This window comes from Rhamphochromis sp. 'chilingali', assembly GCF_963969265.1.
Source record: "Rhamphochromis sp. 'chilingali' genome assembly, chromosome: 15".
NCBI classification, from domain to species: Eukaryota; Metazoa; Chordata; class Actinopteri; order Cichliformes; family Cichlidae; genus Rhamphochromis; species Rhamphochromis sp. 'chilingali'.
This window is the reverse complement of record NC_137942.1, coordinates 20896399-20915650: the sequence shown is the minus strand read 5'-3', so window position 1 is coordinate 20915650 and position 19252 is coordinate 20896399. Positions and strand designations below refer to the sequence as shown.

The 19252-nt window shown below is 40.2% G+C and overlaps 2 protein-coding genes across 3 annotated transcripts; both read left to right on the top strand.

The window, feature by feature from the left end:
• On the top strand, positions 1-8578 carry gdpd3a (glycerophosphodiester phosphodiesterase domain containing 3a). The gene is made up of 10 exons (XM_080906498.1): positions 1-318; positions 882-924; positions 1127-1262; positions 3145-3190; positions 4004-4122; positions 4481-4570; positions 4798-4931; positions 5495-5554; positions 5769-5820; positions 8081-8578. The coding sequence occupies exons 1-10, from the start codon at positions 162-164 to the stop codon at positions 8207-8209; spliced, it is 966 nt and encodes a 321-aa protein (XP_080762624.1). The 5' UTR covers positions 1-161; the 3' UTR covers positions 8210-8578.
• Positions 8579-9067: 489 nt separating this feature from the next.
• ypel3 (yippee-like 3) lies at positions 9068-17390 on the top strand. 2 transcript variants are annotated; one of them, XM_080906358.1, is made up of 6 exons: positions 9068-10528; positions 10647-10708; positions 14671-14789; positions 14940-14983; positions 15501-15609; positions 16277-17390. In XM_080906358.1, exons 3-6 carry the CDS (start codon positions 14673-14675, stop codon positions 16364-16366), a joined length of 360 nt encoding a protein of 119 aa, XP_080762484.1. In that variant the 5' UTR covers positions 9068-10528; positions 10647-10708; positions 14671-14672; the 3' UTR covers positions 16367-17390. The 2 variants fall into 2 exon arrangements, with proteins under 2 accessions (XP_080762484.1, XP_080762483.1); XM_080906357.1 differs by having other exon boundaries at positions 9081-10708.
• The last annotated feature ends 1862 nt before the right edge of the window (positions 17391-19252 follow it).

Here is a 19252-nt window from a genome sequence, read left to right as displayed (position 1 = left end):
TTCTTCAGAAAAGTTTTTGGGTCTGGCCACTTGTGATTGGAGGGAGAAATCGAGTTGTCATTTTGAGATTGTCTTGCTGAGCAAGTTTTTTTTCTTTTGCTGGTGCTTCTGGTCAACCTGAACTGTGAGATCTTGCAGAGACTCTCTCAGGGACTCGCTGAATGTGCATGCAGGAAAGGATGATCAACTTTTTATATTTTTTCCTCCCAGTGTTGGGAGGATACACCCTCACCTCGGTTTACCTGCTAAAGAACCCACAGATTCTCCACAGGAAGAAACGCCCTGCTTTCTACTGCAAAAAGATCGCACACAGAGGAGGTAAGGATCTGCAGTCAATGTGTGGGACTCAAAGAACATGATGTGTGGAAGTGCTCATCGGACTGGGCTTGGCATGCAGTCTCGGTGCCCTGAGGTCTGAGTTTTAATCTGCCTCAAGTCCATCTGTAAAGCAGCTGCATGTCAGTCAGTAATTTAACTGGAGAGAAGCCCAAAACACTGATGCTATTGAATGTTATAGAATGCTTTTGCTTCACTTTCCAACATTTTAAATGCTAATTTCTTTCAGCAGCTGCAGATTTTAGTCCTGTGGGTTAAAGCCTTATGTATGAAGCTTTCCCATGGGGTGCCCCTGATTTTTCTTACTGCTTTAAAGATGAAGTCTTTGAACAAAAGGCCTGTTTTTTATATCTAAATCTTATTTTACTGTGCAGATACTTTTTTCTGTTCTACCACGAAGCTCAAGCTGAAAAGTTAATGTGCAATTCTAACTGATGATGTGATTTGCTGTAATGTTTAGTAGGACCAGTTTAGCAGCTCTCTATCTGAGACATTTTGAGTACTTCGTATTTTCTGACTACTGGCATAATTTCTATGAATTTTAGCATCTGGAGAGAGGATAGAGAGCACCATGGAGGCATTCACACAGTAAGTACCACACTGCCCTCTTTGAAGTGCTGTGAAAGAAGAATGCATCAATTTTTACATGATGGCAGACTTTTTAGACACCACACCCCCGACCCTCCCCATTCCCAAAAAAGGTGTATTGCTAAAAATGTGAAAGTGACGCACACACCCCTGACAAACGGTGGAGTCATTTTAATTATTCGTATCTTTTCTCTGTTGTCAGTGCGGCGGAGCAGGGCACTGAGATGCTGGAGATGGATTGTCATTTGACACATGATGGCTTTGTGGTGGTATCACATGATGAGAATTTGCTGAGGCAGACTGGCCATGATGTCACAATCTCCTCACTCAATCTGCAGGTAAGAAGCCGGATCCTGCTGGACTGGGGCAAAGGTCACAAGGCCGTACTGAGACAAGAAGTGGTAATCTTTCAGAGACACCTGCTCTGTTTCTGTTTCATAGATGAGCTTTGTTACATTCATTGTTACACATGAGACTATGTGAGTTTTATCTTGAGCACTACGTCTCAAATATACAATTTTTTGTGGCACAGATTCAACAAGGTGCTGGATACAGTACTCAGGGATTTTAGTTCATGTTGACATGATGACATGAGACAGTTACTGCAGATTTGTTGCCTGTATATAAATGAACCTCCTGTTCCACCACATCCCAAATGTGCTCGATTGGATTGGGATCTAGCGAGGCCATTTGAGTACAGGGAACTCAATTTTTGTTTTCTAGATGTTTGAGCTTTGTGACATGGTGTGCTATCCTGCTGGAATCAGTTATGAAAAGATAGGTACACAGTTCATAAAGGGATGGACATGTCAGCAACAATACACGGGTAAGATATTTTCTTGGCCCCAAAGTGTGCTAAGAAAATGTCTGACACTTGCACAAGATGGGATCATGTTATTTACACCATAATTCTGATCCTAACATTCAAATGGCACAGAAAAACATCAAGATTCACACCAGACAACATTTTTTCCAGTCTTCTATTGTCCAATTTTATTGAACTTGTGCAATATTAGTCTCAGTTTCCTTTTCTTAGCTAACAGAAGTGGTACTTGATGTGGTCTTCTACTGCTAAAGACCACCTGCTTCAAGTTTTGACATGTTTAGAAATGCTGTTCTTCATAATTTGGTTGTTACACGGGGATATTTCACTTATTGTTGCCTCATCTTGAAGCAGCTATGCTATTCTCCTCTGATTTCTGACATTAACAAGGTACTTTTACCTACTTAAATCCCCCCCACCCTGATGCTCAGTTTGAACTTCAACAGGACGTCTTGGCCATGTCCGCATACCTAAATGTAATTGCTGCCATGTGATTGGCCGATTAGATATTTGCATTTATGGGAAGCTGAACAAGTGTGAGTGTATAATACTCTAGAGCAGCGGTCTCCAACCTTTTTTGCGCCACGGACCGGTTTATGCCCGACAATATTTTCACGGACCGGCCTTTAAGGTGTCGCGGATAATAAAACAAAATAAAACTAACGGTACCGAAAAAAGATTTATTCATAACACACGTGAAAAGACCCAGGAAAACCGAGTTAACGATAAAAACGATAACAAAATAACGCTGAAAACCGATAAAAACCCTGAAAACCATACATTTCACATCTGAGCCTCAACTCTCGCGGCCCGGTACCAAACGACTCACAGACCGGTACCGGTCCGAGGCCCGGGGGTTGGGGACCGCTGCTCTAGAGTTCAATTTAGTTTTATTGTAAAATGCAGAATAACTGCTTAAAAGTCAGTTTTCACTTCCAAACAATCTGGTAGTTCCTTAAGCTCACATGAGACTGCCAGATTTGGTTGTAATGCTACTGTGAGCTACGGGGCTTTACATGGGGGTTTACATGTTATTACATGTTTTTCCATCCAGATTTAACAGCACACTTATTTACTGTAGCAACATTACTTACAGAGCTGCATGGAGGCATCTTTTAATTCTTTTAAATTCACCATAATCTTCAAAAAGGGCACGCTGCTTGCATTACTCTTGAGGTTTCCTCGGAAACAAAGCTGTAATTTCTCAGTAAGAGTTTGTTCAAGCATCAGATTACCATCAAGTGAATGTTTGCATCCGGCTTTGTTGCATGTACCAACTCAGCTGGGACAACAATACTAAGAATATCCGATGGCGTACACAAATTCTTTTCACCTTAATCACATCATAGTAAATTCACCTTATATCTCTCTGTTCAACTCTGTTTTAAAACTTTTAGGATTTGCCTTTGTATAAGGAGAGACTGGAGGTAACATTTTATGAAGGTGAGTTCCTCCTGTTATATCTAATTGTTCATTTTTAATGAAAAGACATTTGAAGAAGAAATGCATCTATAACAATAATCATCATCATAATCATAAATCAAACACTGTATGTTGAAAAATGTATAGACAAAACAATCAAACAACTACTGTTTAAAAGTGACAGAATAAAAAAAAATGAGCTTCCCCAATTTCCTCCAGCAGGACATCAGTATTAATACTCTGGATCAGAGTTGGCTAGTGATACTGAATTCATATCCAAGAGAGGGGAGCAAAATTAGAGGGACTCTGAGGAGTAACCTTAAAGCCTGAATCATTAAATAATTGCCAGACTATGAAACTTCTAATTAAAAATAAAATTAATAAATATTACTTTGTATCATATGTGCTACATCCAGCAATTTTCTTGCAATTTATTGTTTAATTCACTGTAAAAGTTATTGCCATAAGGAGAAATACAATTATCTGCAAAGAAATCATAGCTCACACTGTATTTGTTAATTACATAGCCAAATCATACGCGATCGGTTAGAAACAGCAGGAGGCCAACAATGAAACCTTGTGGAACACCGTTTCTTAGCATCACTATAGCTGACTGCACAGATTATCAGAACACGTGTAGACACAGATGAAACTAATATAAAAGCAAACCTGAAACGCAGGTACTATATTAAAAGAGTGATAAAAGCAGCAGACAGATCCCAGATGAGTAAAGCAGTGTGGTGCACCACAGTCAACTGCCATAACAAGTTAATTTCTTTCTGATATGCTCATGCATCTAATGTGACTTTACTTTTCACCCCTCCTTTTCTTTAGGCCGTTACAGCACTGGCAAGGACAGGAAGTTTGCTCTGCTGGAGGATGTGTTCAAGAAGTTCCCTGAGATGCCGATCAGCATTGAGATCAAAGAGAACAACCACGAGCTCATTAAAAGGGTACACGTTAATCGCCCCGAAAAACCAACACCAAACTTCTACCACAATTTCCTGATATATGAAAAAGCTTCAGCTTTTCAGGATTGAATCAGGCCTCTTTGAGGTGGATACATTGTCTAAATTCCAGTCAAGGTGGACAAATTATGAGTGATTTTCTAACTACAAGGCTAGGGAGCTTTTCCTGTGCAATTCTAAATATGTTGTCCACCTTATAAACAGTGTCCACAGTTTACTGCCCAAGTCTAGCACAGCAGCCTCTGTGATTGCTGTGTCTGCTGCACCACTTGCACTCTTACACCTTCGTGTCATCATGTCCTGAATGCTAATATTTGTTTCCCACTTGATTTTATGTTTTTAGGTGTCTGATCTGGTTAAACGCTACAACAGGGAGGGGATCACTGTGTGGGCTTCCGCAGACTCCACGATCATGAAGCAATGCTGGAAAATGGTACATTAACCAGCTGGAGGAGATGAGTTACCTGTATAGCATTAACACACTTTACTCATTATAACATTTTAATTGCATGCAGGAAATGCATGAAATGAAGCTATATGATGGCGTTACAGGGTTTCCTTAGCTTTTCAGTATGGTTTTCAGCATGATTCATAAACACCGCCTCTGTACCAGTGTTGTCACCCAGCATGTCTGTGTCTCTTTTCTCTCCTTCCACGTAGAACGGCTCCATGCCGTACAGTTTCACTATGAGCCGAGGCCTGCTGCTTCTGCTTCTCTTCTACACGGGGCTGCTGCCCTTTGTGCCAATAGGAGAGAGTTTGCTGCAGTTCTACCTAATGCGCATCTTCAACAGGTGTGACTGCAGGAGTGTGTTCAGTGCATGCTGAGTAAACTGTGTCCATTCATGTGCATGCACAGTCCTTTTTCTGTTAAGACGGTGACGCTTCATGTTCTTGCTATCTATGCTCACTGTGTCTGGACTGCCTAACTGAGCCCATTAACATTTTTCCTGGTTCAAAATGAGAATTTGAATGATGATGGTGAATAACAGCTAAGCATGACTGGTTTAAGTATGGTACAGGCTCTGGGTCTGTGTTGCCTTATTTGGGGGAAAAACCAGCAATTTTCCCTTTGGTTTTAAATTCTGACCGTTTACTTTGGGGGGGGGGTTGTAGTTGTGAATGTTTATGTTCTGCTTGTTCAGCTGTGGTTCATACATTTCTGTTAAACACATTCGGATTTATGATTTACTTTTATTTATAAAACTCTGGGAGCACTGAAAGTTTCTCTGTGCAATGACAATTTAATCATGTGGTTGTAAGCCTTTTTCTGCGACCTCTTGGTTTTTATTCTCTCAGATACTTTTATTTCATAAAAGTGTAACTGTGTCTTACTCTGTCTCTGTGTGCGCTGAAGGACATTCATTCCCGATGAAGCTCTCCTGAGGAACAAGCTCGTTGTGTGTTTGATAGAAAAGTAAGAGAAGTATTAAAAAGGACTATGGTAGTTGTTCCTACTCACTTATTTATTGGTCTTGAAATCTAAATTATAAATGCCAAAAATCGACAAAACATTCAGTCCTCACTACACTGAAAGATTGTTTACACTGCTAGCTTAAATCTAGCATTTTAAGCACAGTGTGCAGTTTGTGTTTTATTTTAAATTTGCTTCTTTCATGCTGTCATTGCAGAATAACTATGAGGAAGAGTCTTTTTAGGCACCTCGCTGCCCGTGGAATTCAGGTACGAAATCACATTTCTAAGTGTTTACAGCACTGTGCTTGAAAGAAGAGTTAAAGAAATGCAAAGAAAGCCAGAACTGTGGAATATAAACATATCAGAGTAAAATAAAACGCTAAATACTGAGAGGCAAATATGAAAAATATCACAAATGTTTGTTTACCTTGTCAAAGGCTCTTTGTCTTATCAGAGTTTTGTTTGCTCATTCTCATTTAGATAGAAACAGTGCAGGGACCACAAGTGTGCTCAGAAACTTTCCTGGAACAGTTTTGCTTCACCTTTTACTTTGCTCTTGTGTCTTCCATGAAAAGATGAACGGGGAATCCCCAAAATATAATTCCTGTTAAAGTCAATGGATTTGATTTTTCTCCTACTAGTCACTGCATGGTCAGCTGCATGATGCTATTCAAACTCAACAGGTTATGATCTAACACAGAAAGCACTTCAGCATGACAAATAGTTGACCTCACACAACCACTATGAGTGTCCTGAATGCATCATCTCTATCCTGATGTGATGAGATCAACCCTGTTGTCAGGACATGACTCCACTCAATAGCTGGAGAAAGTAACACTCTTTAAGCTATGTGATATTTATATTTTGTCCTTGTTGTATTTCAACACTTTTTAAAATAATGCCAAAGTAGCAACCAGGAAATGTTTCTTTCTATATCATCTACATGTTGTTTTTTAGTGTTTTGGGGAGAATTTGTGGGCATGTTAAAATCCAAGTATTTTAATCAGTGATTCAGTAACATGTCCACACGATTTACAGCTTATCAGTCCACTGAATGTCCTAATCAGTCCTACTGATATTCCCTCACTAGACTCTTTAGTAGGTAATTGGTGCCGACTACCAGGTTTGTGTCCTTTTGCCTTCAAAACTGCCTTAATTCTTCATGGCACAGATTCAACAAGGTGCTGAAAACATTCTCCAGATATTTTGGTCCATATTGACATGATGGCATCACACAGTTGCCGCAGATTTGTCAGCTGCACATCAGTAATGTGAATCACCTGTTCCACCACATCCCAAAGGTGCTCTGTTGGATTGAGATCTGTTAACCTTGGAGTCTATTTAAGTACAATGAACTCATTGTCGTGTTAAAGAAACCAGTTTAAGATGAGTTGAGCTTTGTGACTTGGTGTATTATCCTGCTGGAAAGAACTAGTGAACCAAAGGATGGGTACGCTGGTCATAAAGGGATGGACATGGTCAGCAACAATACTTGGGTAGACTGTGGTGTTTATCTGATGGTCAGTTGGTACTAAAATGCCTAAAGTGTGCCAAAAAATATCCCCCTCACCATGACCAAACCGTTGATACAAGGTGGGCTCATTTTCATGATGTTTATACCAAATTCATCATCTAAATCTTGCAAATCTTGCAGAATTCAATATTCATAAGACCAGGTAACGTCTTCTGTTGTCAAATTTTGGTGAGTCTGTGGGAACTGTAGCTTCAGTTTCCTGGTTGTAGCTGACATGAATGGCACCCAGTGTGGTCCTCTGCTTCTGTAGCCCATCTGCTTCAAGGTTCAACATTTTTTATTTGTATTCACAAATGCTCCTCTGCATGCCTTGGTTTTAAGGAATGGTTGAGTTACAGTTACCTTCCTGTCAGCAAAGCAGCCTGGCCACTCTCCTCTGACCAGAGAACTACAGCTCACTGGGTATTTTCTTCCTTGGACCATCCTTTGTAAAGCCTGGATATGGTTCTGTGGGAAAATCCCAGTAGATCAGCAGTTTATTCTTTTTTTTTTTTTTTAAGACTCATACCAGCCGTTTGGCACCAACAGCCACTTTCAAAGTCATTTCAATCACATTTCTTCCCCACTCTGAAGCTCGGTTTGAACTTCTGCAGGTCATTTTGACCACGTCTACAGGCAGCCATTCGACTGGCTGATTAGATATTTGTGTCCACGAGCAGCTGAACAGGTGTCCCTAACAAAATAGCCAGTGAGTCTCGGTGCTCACCTGTTAACCGGCTCGTTCGGCTAATAAGATTAGCTTTGCAACATGCTCCATGAAAATTTTTTCCCTTGTTTTCTCTGTTTCCTAGGATACATATTATTCTAATCAAGATGAATGTGACACTTTTGTTGCCATTGCATTGATTATCAATATCATTTTGTAATGGTTATTTATCTACACTGTAGCCTGAACAACTGTCCCATGGTGCTTCAGATTTTCTGCTGCCATACAAGGAAAAACAAAGCAGTGAAATGTCAGTTTTTAACTGAAGATAACTGTTGCAATTGCAGGTGCATTTATTTGTTTGCAACACAGAAGAAGACATAGAGGCGGCATTAGAAGTAGGAGCCACTGGAGTGATGAGTGACTATCCAACTCTTCTGTCCAGCTACTTCTGCAAAAACAGAAGTCAGGACTGAATCCAAGCACACCATCACATGATGGCAACAATGACACTGATAAAAACGGCTAATGCAACATTTGTTGAAGAATCTTTGGTCTACATAATAATCGCCATGCAGTGGGAACACAACTATCATTAATCTCTTCGGTGCTGACCTTTAATCGCTGCTGACGGAATGACTTGTTTGTCATGGGATCGTCTCTACAGCCTCCACCCACAAACAAACCACGGCATTGATTTGGTCTGCAGCACATCTAACGAGTGAATATTTAACTAGCTGGAATGTATATCTGATTAAATGTGACTTTATTTTGAATGTCTCTAATGTTACTTTCTGCCACTTTTAAGATAGGGCTTGAGAAATAAATGATTATGAATAAATCACTTGCATTTTGGCTTTTATATTCTTTTGGGCCATTAGAAGATTACAAGGTAATTACTGGCAGTACAAACATGAATACAGTACAGTGTGTTACGGAGCAATCTAGGCAGCATAGTGCGAATCTCTTTGACCGATTTTCTTGACCTAAAAGAGACTGTAGAGAGTGTACACATGCTGTAAACCTCACCTGTGTCCTTGTTTTCCCAAGCAACTATGGTCAAAGTCCAGCCACCCGGCCGTGATAATAATCAACCAGTTTGTTGGTGAAACAAAGAGGGTATTTTTCTGTGTAGGTTGGCGACGATCAAGTTAATGGGATATACCTGGATTTATGCAAAAAAATAATAACAGTAGGCACCGAGAGCAAAGTAGCAATAAAATAAGATGTCTTGGTAGTATTGAGACACTTGAGACAATTTCCCATATTTTGACTGGTTCGGGAGGACATGCAAATCAACTCAGTTTTATTTATATAGCATCAAATCACAACGAAAGTTGCCTCAAGGAACTTTACATGTAAGGTAGAGACCCTACAACAATACAGAGAAAGCCACAACAATCAAGCAACCCAGTATGAGCAAGCACTTGGTGAGAGTGGGAAGGAAAAACTCCCTTTTAACAGGAAAAAACCTCAAAACAGAACCAGACTCAAGGAGGGGCAGTCATCCACCATGGCTGGTTGGAAGTGATGGTAGGGACACGGGACTAAAACACTGTGCACTTTGCACTTTTCTAAACTCTGGTTTTAACCCAGTGCGAACGGTAGGCCTTTTATTATAGTGAGAAGAAGCTTAGCCAGTTTAACGCCATAATCATCAGGGAAAGCTACAAGTCAACAAGTTGCACACTTGAAGAAGAAAATGAAGTTCCAGTATATTCTGAATAATGTGGTGCGAAGTGACACAATATATGTGTTATAATTAAATAAAATTGCTGAACTTTTCAGATGTGGCAAAAGAAAGCTATGCAAATCTATGGATAGATTCAAACTGAAGGCCCCAAAATGCAGAAATCACAGTGAAAGTACATAAAGACTTTCCATATGCATGACTATAAGAACAAACTTCAGTTTCCCTTTATCTTTACTGTATTTGCTTAGCAAGACAGTTTGAAATATTGTTCAATTAGCCTGTACGTGCCTAGTTTATTGTTTGTTTGTTTTTATTTTTAAGTCATCATTGCTGACATGTCCCACTTTCTCCCACACAAATACCACATATGCCCTACATTTAGTTTGTTGGGATCTGCTCACCCTAGGCCTAGGTCATTGATCAACATTTAATGTTACATGTTGCTGTACCACAAAGCAAGGAAACTGCAGGAATTATAACCAAACGTTTCAAAACTAAACTAGAGATCAGTGTAATAGACCGCCTGCCTGTGTGTCATAAAAATACACACACACACACACACACACAAGAAAGGCAAAGGACATGCAAAGGAGCAGTCAAGAAACCACAACAAATAAAACCCTTCCCTCAGGCTCATATTCCAAGAACTCCTGGAAACTGTCACAGTAGCAGGTTAGCATGTTGTTCTTGCTCTTATTGGTCTGATCTCTACAGAAGCACTATGCTCGTTTTTGAAATTATTTTTAATCCCAGTCCGACAGGCCGGAGATGATAACACACTTTCAGCATTTATGAAACGCTACCAAACAGCAATCAAATCGATAGCCATAAAAGGCCCCGGTGAGATGGAATCTGATTGGTTGACCCACATTCTAACGTCACTCGGAGGCTCTGATTGGTCAGCGGGGATTTGTTTTGCACTACCCAGACTTCCTCCTATGCGTGTTTTCATAAACAAATCGCATTTTCCCTCCCGCCGAGGTCGCTGCTTTCGCTCCTTGTCAGCCTGCCAGCTTTGTCGGCGTCCAGCTCCACTTTTAAAGAAGGTCGTTTCGGAACTTTGAGCGCTGGTTCTGGTTCAAAAAACAAAAGAGAGACGCGGGTAAACGGGCTCCGCTTCAACAGCCAGAGCTGTCTGTCCTTTTTTGTGTGTCCGAACCGCCAACGCGTGGTCGATCGTTTCTCACCAAACTGACCGTTTTTCTGCCTTTTACCTGAAGTTTTTCAGCTGCCGGCCACACCTGTCCGCTGTCTAGACTGTGGGGAGCTTCGGTGTTTTTAGGTGAGTGGACGGACACCGAGAAATGTCCTGCAATGCGCTGCTGCCGCTGCTGTTGTGTGTTGACAGTGCGGAGCTAGCGGGCTAGCTAACACACTAAGCTAGGTCAAAGCAGAGCTAGTGGCCCGATATACTCCTGCAGCTGGCAGATGCACCATCAGTCCGTTTACGTTGACTGGTAGACTGACAGTGCCTGTACAGTCCTTGAATTTGGGTTAACTGCTGCATTTATCTAAGCAAGGGTTATTTGTGCCAACTATTAGAAACCAGGAAGCAAGCTGCCTGGTTAACTAACCTGTTATTTTTGACTAGTCTCAGCTAACAATGCATCCATACCTTGTAAAGTCACCCTCTGCCATCATACATTTAATCATTGAAAAGAAGATGCATGATTGAAGCTGACAAAGAGTCCAACCCAGATAGCTTTCATTCATTAAGGATGAATGACCTTAAAACCTTGATGTTAGATAGCTCAAACTGTTAGTTACAAACTCCAAATTGTTAAATACTAATGCAAAGGCTTGAGGGAGTAAGTCACACCTTTATAGTGCTGACTTTCAATTTTCACTTGGTGTATACAGTTTTTTTCAATCGCTAACAAGCGCCTACCCATACTTCAGATACTTTTTCTAAACTCTTAACACAGACTCACACCTACAAAACACAATTGGCCAAATGGATAATTTTCTTCTCAAAAATACATTTTGTTAAATATATATTAACTCTTCATTTCAAAATAGAACACATCTTTCTCTGCACACACTAACTGTACAAAAACACTATAAATCTGACTCAAAATGAAATTAGTCTGTCAAAGAATAACACTTGTTTTCACCTCACAAGGTACATGCAGTCAATCAAAGTACACCTTGTTTCAAAATACTGGCTATTATTGACATTACAAAAACTGCATAGACTTTTATGTTTCAGTTTTACAGGTATTTGCATGCGAAACATGCAATCCACCATTTTGACACCAGAAATGTCTTGGTTGGTAACTGTATGTCCACATGTACAGTAATGTTCACATTCAAAAGCATTCCAGTAAAAAGCAAACAAGTTTTTGTTTCTCTACTGTTTACTACAGGAGGTACAGTAGAAACACGGTATGATAGGACAGAGAAAGTTTTACAGTATTGCTTACAGTGAACAAAATATCCATGAAACACACAAGAGCATTCTGAACAAAAAAACAACAGCAAAAAGCCAAGATAAAAAGGGGGGAGGGGGAGGGGGGCTAAAAAAAGGCAAAAAATTTGCATCTAATCTCTGCGATCTTCAGGGTTAGGCCACATGTTTTCATCAACATCACATCTGATGTTATCCAAGTCGATGCACCTGGGATAAAACCGCCCGGTATGTCGGATCCACCCTTGGCAATCGTCAATTGTGATGTCCCTGGAGCCAGCATCCATGGCTTCAAGGAGGGACATCTGGTCATGTGGCTGATGGTCATAAACCTTCCACCTCCATGCAGAAAAAAACTCCTCTATGGGGTTGAGGAAAGGTGAATAGGGTGGACGGAAGAGACTTACCAGTCTTGGGTGGACTTCAAACCATGTTGTTATTGCTTGCGAGTGATGGAAAGCCACATTGTCCCAGGTAATTACAAAGGTCCTCATGTTTTCACCCTCCTGACCCTGCTCTGGAACCAGGCGCTGGTGGAGATCATTGAGAAAGGCAAGCAAGCGCTCTGTATTATAGGGTCCAACCTGACATCTGTGAAGGAGTAATCCTGCATTTGCAATTGCTGCACACATGGTAATGTTTGCCCCTCTCTGTCCTGGCACATCAACTGTGGCCCTTTTTCCAATTACATTTCGTCCACGTCGACGCCTTTTGGCCAGATTGAATCCTGCCTCATCGATGTATATGAATTCATGAGGGGCCTGGTTGGCCTCCAATTCCATAACTCTCTGAAACAAAGTTTATGTAAGTCATGTTATTACTGTATACCATACTGTACTGTAACCTAGTATTGTGTAGGTTACCTACTTGCAAAGTGCAAAGCTTATAGAACTGGACATTGGATTGAATATACACTATACCTGGACATATTGTCGTCGTAGCTCCTTGACCCTCTCACTGTTCCTCTCAAAGGGAACAGCGTAGAGCTGCTTCATCCGCACTCTGTGTTTGGACAATGTCCGCGTAATGGTTGTGAGGCTGATTCTATCGATATTGTCAAATATCTCATGGTCCGCCACAATTCTAGTTTGAATTTCACGCAGTTTTATTGCATTATTTGCAGTAACCATTTCTACAATGGCAAGCTCCTGATCATTACTGAGGAGCTTTCATCTTCCCCCAGAGGGTGGAAGACGTTGCATTCTTTAGAAAGACAAAAAATTCAACATATGCATTACTGTATGACCATATTGACATGTCAAGTGAGAATAGAAACAATCCATGTAAAATGCAATACTTACCTGTTGGTTTGTTGAAAGATGCGTATAATGGAGGCAACCGTTGACCGCCTCAAATTGGGCTGCACTCTTTCACCAGCCTCTCTTAGTGAAAGACCATGGTTGATTACATGGTCAATGATAGTGGCATGGATTTCATCACTGACTACTGTTCTTGCAGCCCTTGGAATGCCACCACCACGCATTCTTACACCTCTACCTTGCCCTCTCCTTGGGCCTGCTCTTCTCCCTGGGCCCCTTGCTCTTACTCTTCCTCGACCAGAAATTACAGTATTTGTCTTTTTTTTGTTTCCAAAAACATCACTCCTCAAGGTCTTGCCTTATAAACCCCACTGAGTCTAAGCCAGAATGGAAGAAGCTGTGGTTGGCCCAATTTACCCAACATAAATCAGCTGTGTGTCAATTATTCAATTGTTTGTTTATTATCAGCTGAGATATATTTTTGATATTGATATTGTTTTTGTACTGATATCATTGCAGAAGCAGAGGTTTTTATACTGTATCTAAGGTTTGGAATATTGTTTTTGCTATTGTGGGATGTTGTTTGTTAACATTCGTAGATACTACAAAAACAGTCCATAATTTTGTTGGGAGGTATAGCTTGACTGTTAAGAAAATGTAAGCATCGTGGAAATGTGTTCACTGACTGCATATTGGGTGAACACGACATGAAATGTGTGAATGGTATGGCCACAACAGACCGATGCTGTGCTAATTGTGTTTAGAGTTTTGCAAATGTGACAACTGTTTGGACAAACGCTTGTTAGCGACTGCAAAAAACTGTAATAGTAGGACTTTGGTCATAGATTTTTCTGGACCACATCTGATCAGGTGATTAACAGATTTTCTCTGGGTCCAGCCTCATTGCAGTTTGACAGTGCTCAATTTTAGTTTAGTTTTCTTTGTAGTTATTATAATACTGGGGCTACTTATCAGGGGCCTGGTTGAAGAGATTACAGTAGTAGCACTTTGTGAAGGCAGTTGAAAGTCATGTAGGCATCCTAAGTCTTAATACAAAACACCTCATCAGGCTGGTTGTGTTGACAATGGGCTTTTTATAAGATAGACTTTTACCCCCAACTGAAAAATTCACATTACATTATTATAGCAGCAAAATGAATAGAACAGGAACAAAATAAGTAGATTCAGCATTATAACATAACCTTTATTAATAATACTCTACAACAATAGAGAAAAATGTGCACTGTGCATATAGAAATATATATGGCATGGGACATTGCATAGTGCAGTGGTTAACAGCAAGATGGAATATAGACTATTGCACACAGTCTGACAGAAGATGGAAGGAACGTCCTGCTTTTGGTTTTTAGTTTGGCTTAACTTTAATAACCTTTGTGTCACATTGCGTTAGGGTGAAGCTTTATAGTCTTGTGATGGGGCTAAGGTTAATTCAAATGAGAAAGAAATCATCCTGTTTATGGTTAGTCAGATGGAAGAACTGTGTGCCAAGATCGCTAACCCATCATACAAACAATAATAAAAAAAACCTCGTCTCTCTCTGTTTTTGGTCCTGCTCAGACATGGTGAAGCTGACAAAAGCCAAGACGTTCCAGGCATATCTGGACTCCTGCCACCGCCGTTACAGCTGTGTGCACTGTCGCGCCCATCTGGCCAATCATGACGATCTTATCTCCAAGGTCTGTATGCCGCTTGTCTTTTTTGTTGATAATCATGTCAGATGCCATGCACATTTGCTTCATGGTTATTTTAGAAAGTTGCATCTGAGACATATCAGAGTTGGGTTTGCAGTCTGTCTCTAATTTATATTTTTCCTCCCTGTCTCCTAGTCTTTCCAAGGCAGCCAGGGCCGAGCCTACCTCTTCAACTCTGTGTAAGTATCAACTATTAAAAAGCAGGTTTTTCCTGTTTTCGGTTTCCAGTCTCACTTCTCCTGTAGACAGAAGAGGGAACTGTTGTTGTTTTTCACATCTCACTTGTATTCACAACAACTTTAAAGCCACTTTGTGCAAAAATGTTATTTTTTCACGCAAATCGTTTTATAAAAAGTCTATTTCTCGGTGAAAACACATTTCTAGTATCGCGCTTGTTTGATCAAACCACACTGAACGGACAACTTGATTTGCTCTAGTTTGGATTTTGAAGGTGTGTGAGCTCACGTTCTTCCGGGGTTAGTGGGTCAGGAGTACACACTGTTTGCGTCTTAAATATTAACCTACTAGCTCCACTCAGTTTAAATCTTAATTTGTTCAGGTGCAGCCCTTTTTGAATAGTAGGGTTTCATTAACATTTTCTCCTAAAGGAGGTTGTAGCTGTGCAGGAGAGGCTGTCCTTGAGTGATTACTGAAGAGAACAGTTTAATCACAGTGTGTCCATGCTTTTGTCTTCAGGGTCAATGTCGGCTGCGGCCCTGCTGAGGAGAGACTGCTGCTCACGGGACTTCATGCTGTGGCCGACATCTACTGCGAAAACTGTCACACCACGTTGGGCTGGAAATATGTACGTATATGTCCTCCAGCAAATACAGTGCAGGATTATTCATCTTTAAATCACTTAAAGGCTTTTTGTTTTTTAATTCACTGAGACGTCCACACACACTTTTCTGGTGCCATGACGAATTTTATACATATCGCACAAATCAATTGGGACATTTTTGTAAGACGCAGAATGTGCACAAAAACAACAAAGAAATGATGTAATCAAGAACATCTGGACTTTCCAGTGATTGTTATGTGAATGTCACTGTCTGCATTAATGCATGAACTGCAAAAATTGTAAAGAAATACATGAGAAAATGACCCGTTTTCTCTCTTGATTTATTACTTCTGTAAACTTTTCCCTGATGACTTTATGGTCTCTGTCGCTGTTTTAAAGCCTTCATTAAGACAACATGCTGTTCATTTAGTGAATTATTATCTCCATTAGGAGTAAACGGCAAAGTGGGGTATGTTTCGGGGTGTGGCTTCACTCTGATTGACAAACTCTTACTGTTTGTTTGTGCAGTGTTTTCACTTGGGGTTGGGCTTTGCTAAAAGTCACTCTAAGAAGTAGCAAGATGTCAGATTAGTTGTCCACTAACCAGACATCATGTCAGCTACAGCTTTCTTTCATCTGTCATCTAACTTTTTCTCTCTTTCTAACAACTCCTTTCACCTTCCTCCTGCAGGAACAGGCCTTTGAACTGAGTCAGAAGTACAAGGAGGGGAAGTACATCATCGAGCTGTCCCACATGATAAAGGACAACGGTTGGGACTGAGAGGGAAGTCTTCGTCTTTCGTCATGACTTTTTCACAAGTTGCGAAAACGGTTCCAGTGTAGCTTCTTCATCCCACGTTCGAGCCATCGCTGTGCCACACTTTCACTTCATACAGCTTTGCCAAGAATAGCATGTGATGCCATATCTTTATCTGTTCTTCGTGTTTTGTTTCCTTTTTTTTCCAGCAAGCACGACAACACATTTGCTGATAATGCTGTCCTAAGTGCTAGTTGTGCAGGAGGACATGGATTGAATGAGTGCGGGGTTTGCGCGTGAGAACTTGGAGATGTAGTCACACGGGGCACCAGTTGGTGTTACATTTTGAGCACGCCTATTAGCGATTAAACCACTGAAACGGCCTCGCCCCGTGGTGGGCAGGCCGGTGCAAGTCAAATTATCTGATCTTAAACACTGGATGCAGGTATTTGGGTTTTCCTTTTGACTTTAAGGTGCATATTTAGATGTAAATGACCCAAACTGAGTGAATTATTTAGGCTTGTTTAATCCAGAGATCCCTTCTTTTTTGATGTGAGGGTATGGGAACGCTTAGAGAAGCGGGATGGGCTTTTTTTTTTATGAGTTAATGTTTTTAAGATTAGTAAAACTTGTTCATATTTTGCCTAAAAAGCCCACAAACATCTTGTAATTCATAATCTGGGGTAAGTCTTCCGCTTGAAGGTCTACCTTTTAGTGTGCGTTTGGGTGGGAATGTGTATGAGTGCAGTGTTTGCTCATAAGTCTTAAGCTGGATAGTGTTGAGAAGCATTGATCTGGAGTTGATTCACATTTAGATTTTCCACTGCACATTCGGGATATCTTCACTCTTAATGCGGATCCTTCATATGTTTGTGACCTAACACTAAAGCAGCCCTTAGATTTCCTAGATTGTGCTAGAGCAGAGTGTGATTTGGGTAATGTAGCATATTTATGGTGATTTTTTTTTTTTTTTTAATGTCTGCTTCTTTCATTAAAGTGTTTTTTATTTTAACCTGATATTTCATTAAAATACAGTATGCCAGTAAGACTTTTGTTTGTGCTGTGGTGTTTCATCTTATCTCGCTTCTGATTTTCTCATCAAGCTTATTTCTTCTTTGTGGTCAAATCCAGACAAAACACAGCCTGAGAAAGTTTCTGTTCAAAGTGCTGAGACAACACAAAAGTGTGAGGGCCAAATTCATAAAACAGCCAAAGGTAAAAGTAGCTTTTGATTGTCTGTTTTGGTGGGAAACTAATAAAAAGGAAGAATTAAAGTACTCACTTAGGCATATTCTGTAGGTCACACATCTTGTATCGGTGTCATTTTATATTATTGATGGTAGCGAGAGACAGATCAGTCCTTTTTTTAAATCACCAGGGATTAGTTTACACTGAGTAGCTCGTGACTCTTTGATCCATCTCTAGTGCCTCCCTGTGGCTTTAAGAACAAACCTGATTTATTTATCATCTCCATAAGTGGTTCTTTACAAACTTTGGCATAAAAAGTAAGTAAATTTGTGTTTGCTCCATTATTTCTTTGTTGTAACAATGCTCTGCAATAAATCTTATATTGTTTGCAAGCCTGTTTATTGCCCCTTAAATGGTGCCACATTTGTGAGTTGTTCCCATTATAAAATAGTCAAATCTTCTCGTCAAAGCCAAACAGCTTTTTCTGCTATTGAGCTTCTGGTACTGCAGGTGGCTCATTGCTGTTTGATTAGGAGCAACTGTGAGCGGGGACCCTGCTACAGTTGGTGTCTGCTCCAACCATGGCATGTTTGACTGATCTGGATAGAGCTATGCTATAGGACAACTTCAAGCAGGTGTCCAGTCAAGGTTTGCAAAATGATCTGGCCGATGGCTGTTTACCCAGACAACCTGGAACAGACTGCACACAGCCAATCTAAGGTCTGGTCTGGCACAACCACACTGGCTGACTTCTGACGAATGCTGCTTGAAGAATGGGATGCCATCCCACAGCAGTTTGTGACCAGCATGAGGAGGAGGTGCCAGACTCTTTTGCCAATTAATACTTCTTCCCCCGCTTGTTAAATTAATAAATTGCTAACATGTTTTGTTCCTTCAGACTTCAATCATCCAATCCAATAAATAACACCAAACCAGAGTCAGTAGCAGAATGAGCTGTTTGGCATTGGCAGAGAAGATTTAGCAGGCTTTTTATTGGTCCAGCTCACATACTCATCTCTGCTGCTTAACCCACAAACAAATGTTGCACCATTTATGGACAGGAGAATAGGTTTTCCAGCAGGCTTATTATCAAAGCAGATCACTTTAAATCTGATTTATTTGCATAAAAACAGGTAGGACTCAGATTGGCCTGCATAGCTTTAAAACTACATTTTTGTAAATAATAAGTCAACAGTTTTCATTACTTTAATTTCATAAATAGTGATATTAAAATGAAAATGCAAATTTAAAAGACTTTAAATAGTTGCACCTACACTGAAAAAAATATGTTGTTGGATTTACTTAATTCAATGGTGGACATTTGTTGCACACAGATGTTTTGCTTTGGCAGCAACTTAAACCATTGAGTTAAATTAACACAATTTATTCATGTTCAATAAACCTGTGCAATTTGTGTTGATAAAATGTGACTTAAACATGTTTTGATGAAGTAATTTGAGCTCTTGGAATATTTTAATCCTTCACAATTTTCTCACGTTATCCCAACACGATTCAATAACTTTTACCCAATACTACTTGGTCACTTAAATACTACATGTTATCTTCAAATTACATTTTGCTATTATATTCTAGTATCAAATACACAATTTTCAAATGGAGGCCTTATAACAGATTGTATTGTTCTCTTCCAAGATGGTTGCTGGCATCCACCAGTAACCTTTCAAAACAACATGTCTAATTTCACTGCAGTAGGTAAAGAAT

Bases quoted from the DNA above. Each gene is read 5' to 3' on its own strand.
- gdpd3a (XM_080906498.1), top strand. From the start codon at position 162: ATGTGCATGCAGGAAAGGATGATCAACTTTTTATATTTTTTCCTCCCA. The intron at 4,123-4,480 runs GTACACGTTAAT...TTATGTTTTTAG, and splicing joins ACCACGAGCTCATTAAAAGG to GTGTCTGATCTGGTTAAACG. The intron at 5,555-5,768 runs GTAAGAGAAGTA...CTGTCATTGCAG, and splicing joins GTTGTGTGTTTGATAGAAAA to AATAACTATGAGGAAGAGTC.
- ypel3 (XM_080906358.1), top strand. From the start codon at position 14,673: ATGGTGAAGCTGACAAAAGCCAAGACGTTCCAGGCATATCTGGACTCC. The intron at 14,984-15,500 runs GTAAGTATCAAC...TTTTGTCTTCAG, and splicing joins GCCTACCTCTTCAACTCTGT to GGTCAATGTCGGCTGCGGCC. The intron at 15,610-16,276 runs GTACGTATATGT...TTCCTCCTGCAG, and splicing joins CCACGTTGGGCTGGAAATAT to GAACAGGCCTTTGAACTGAG.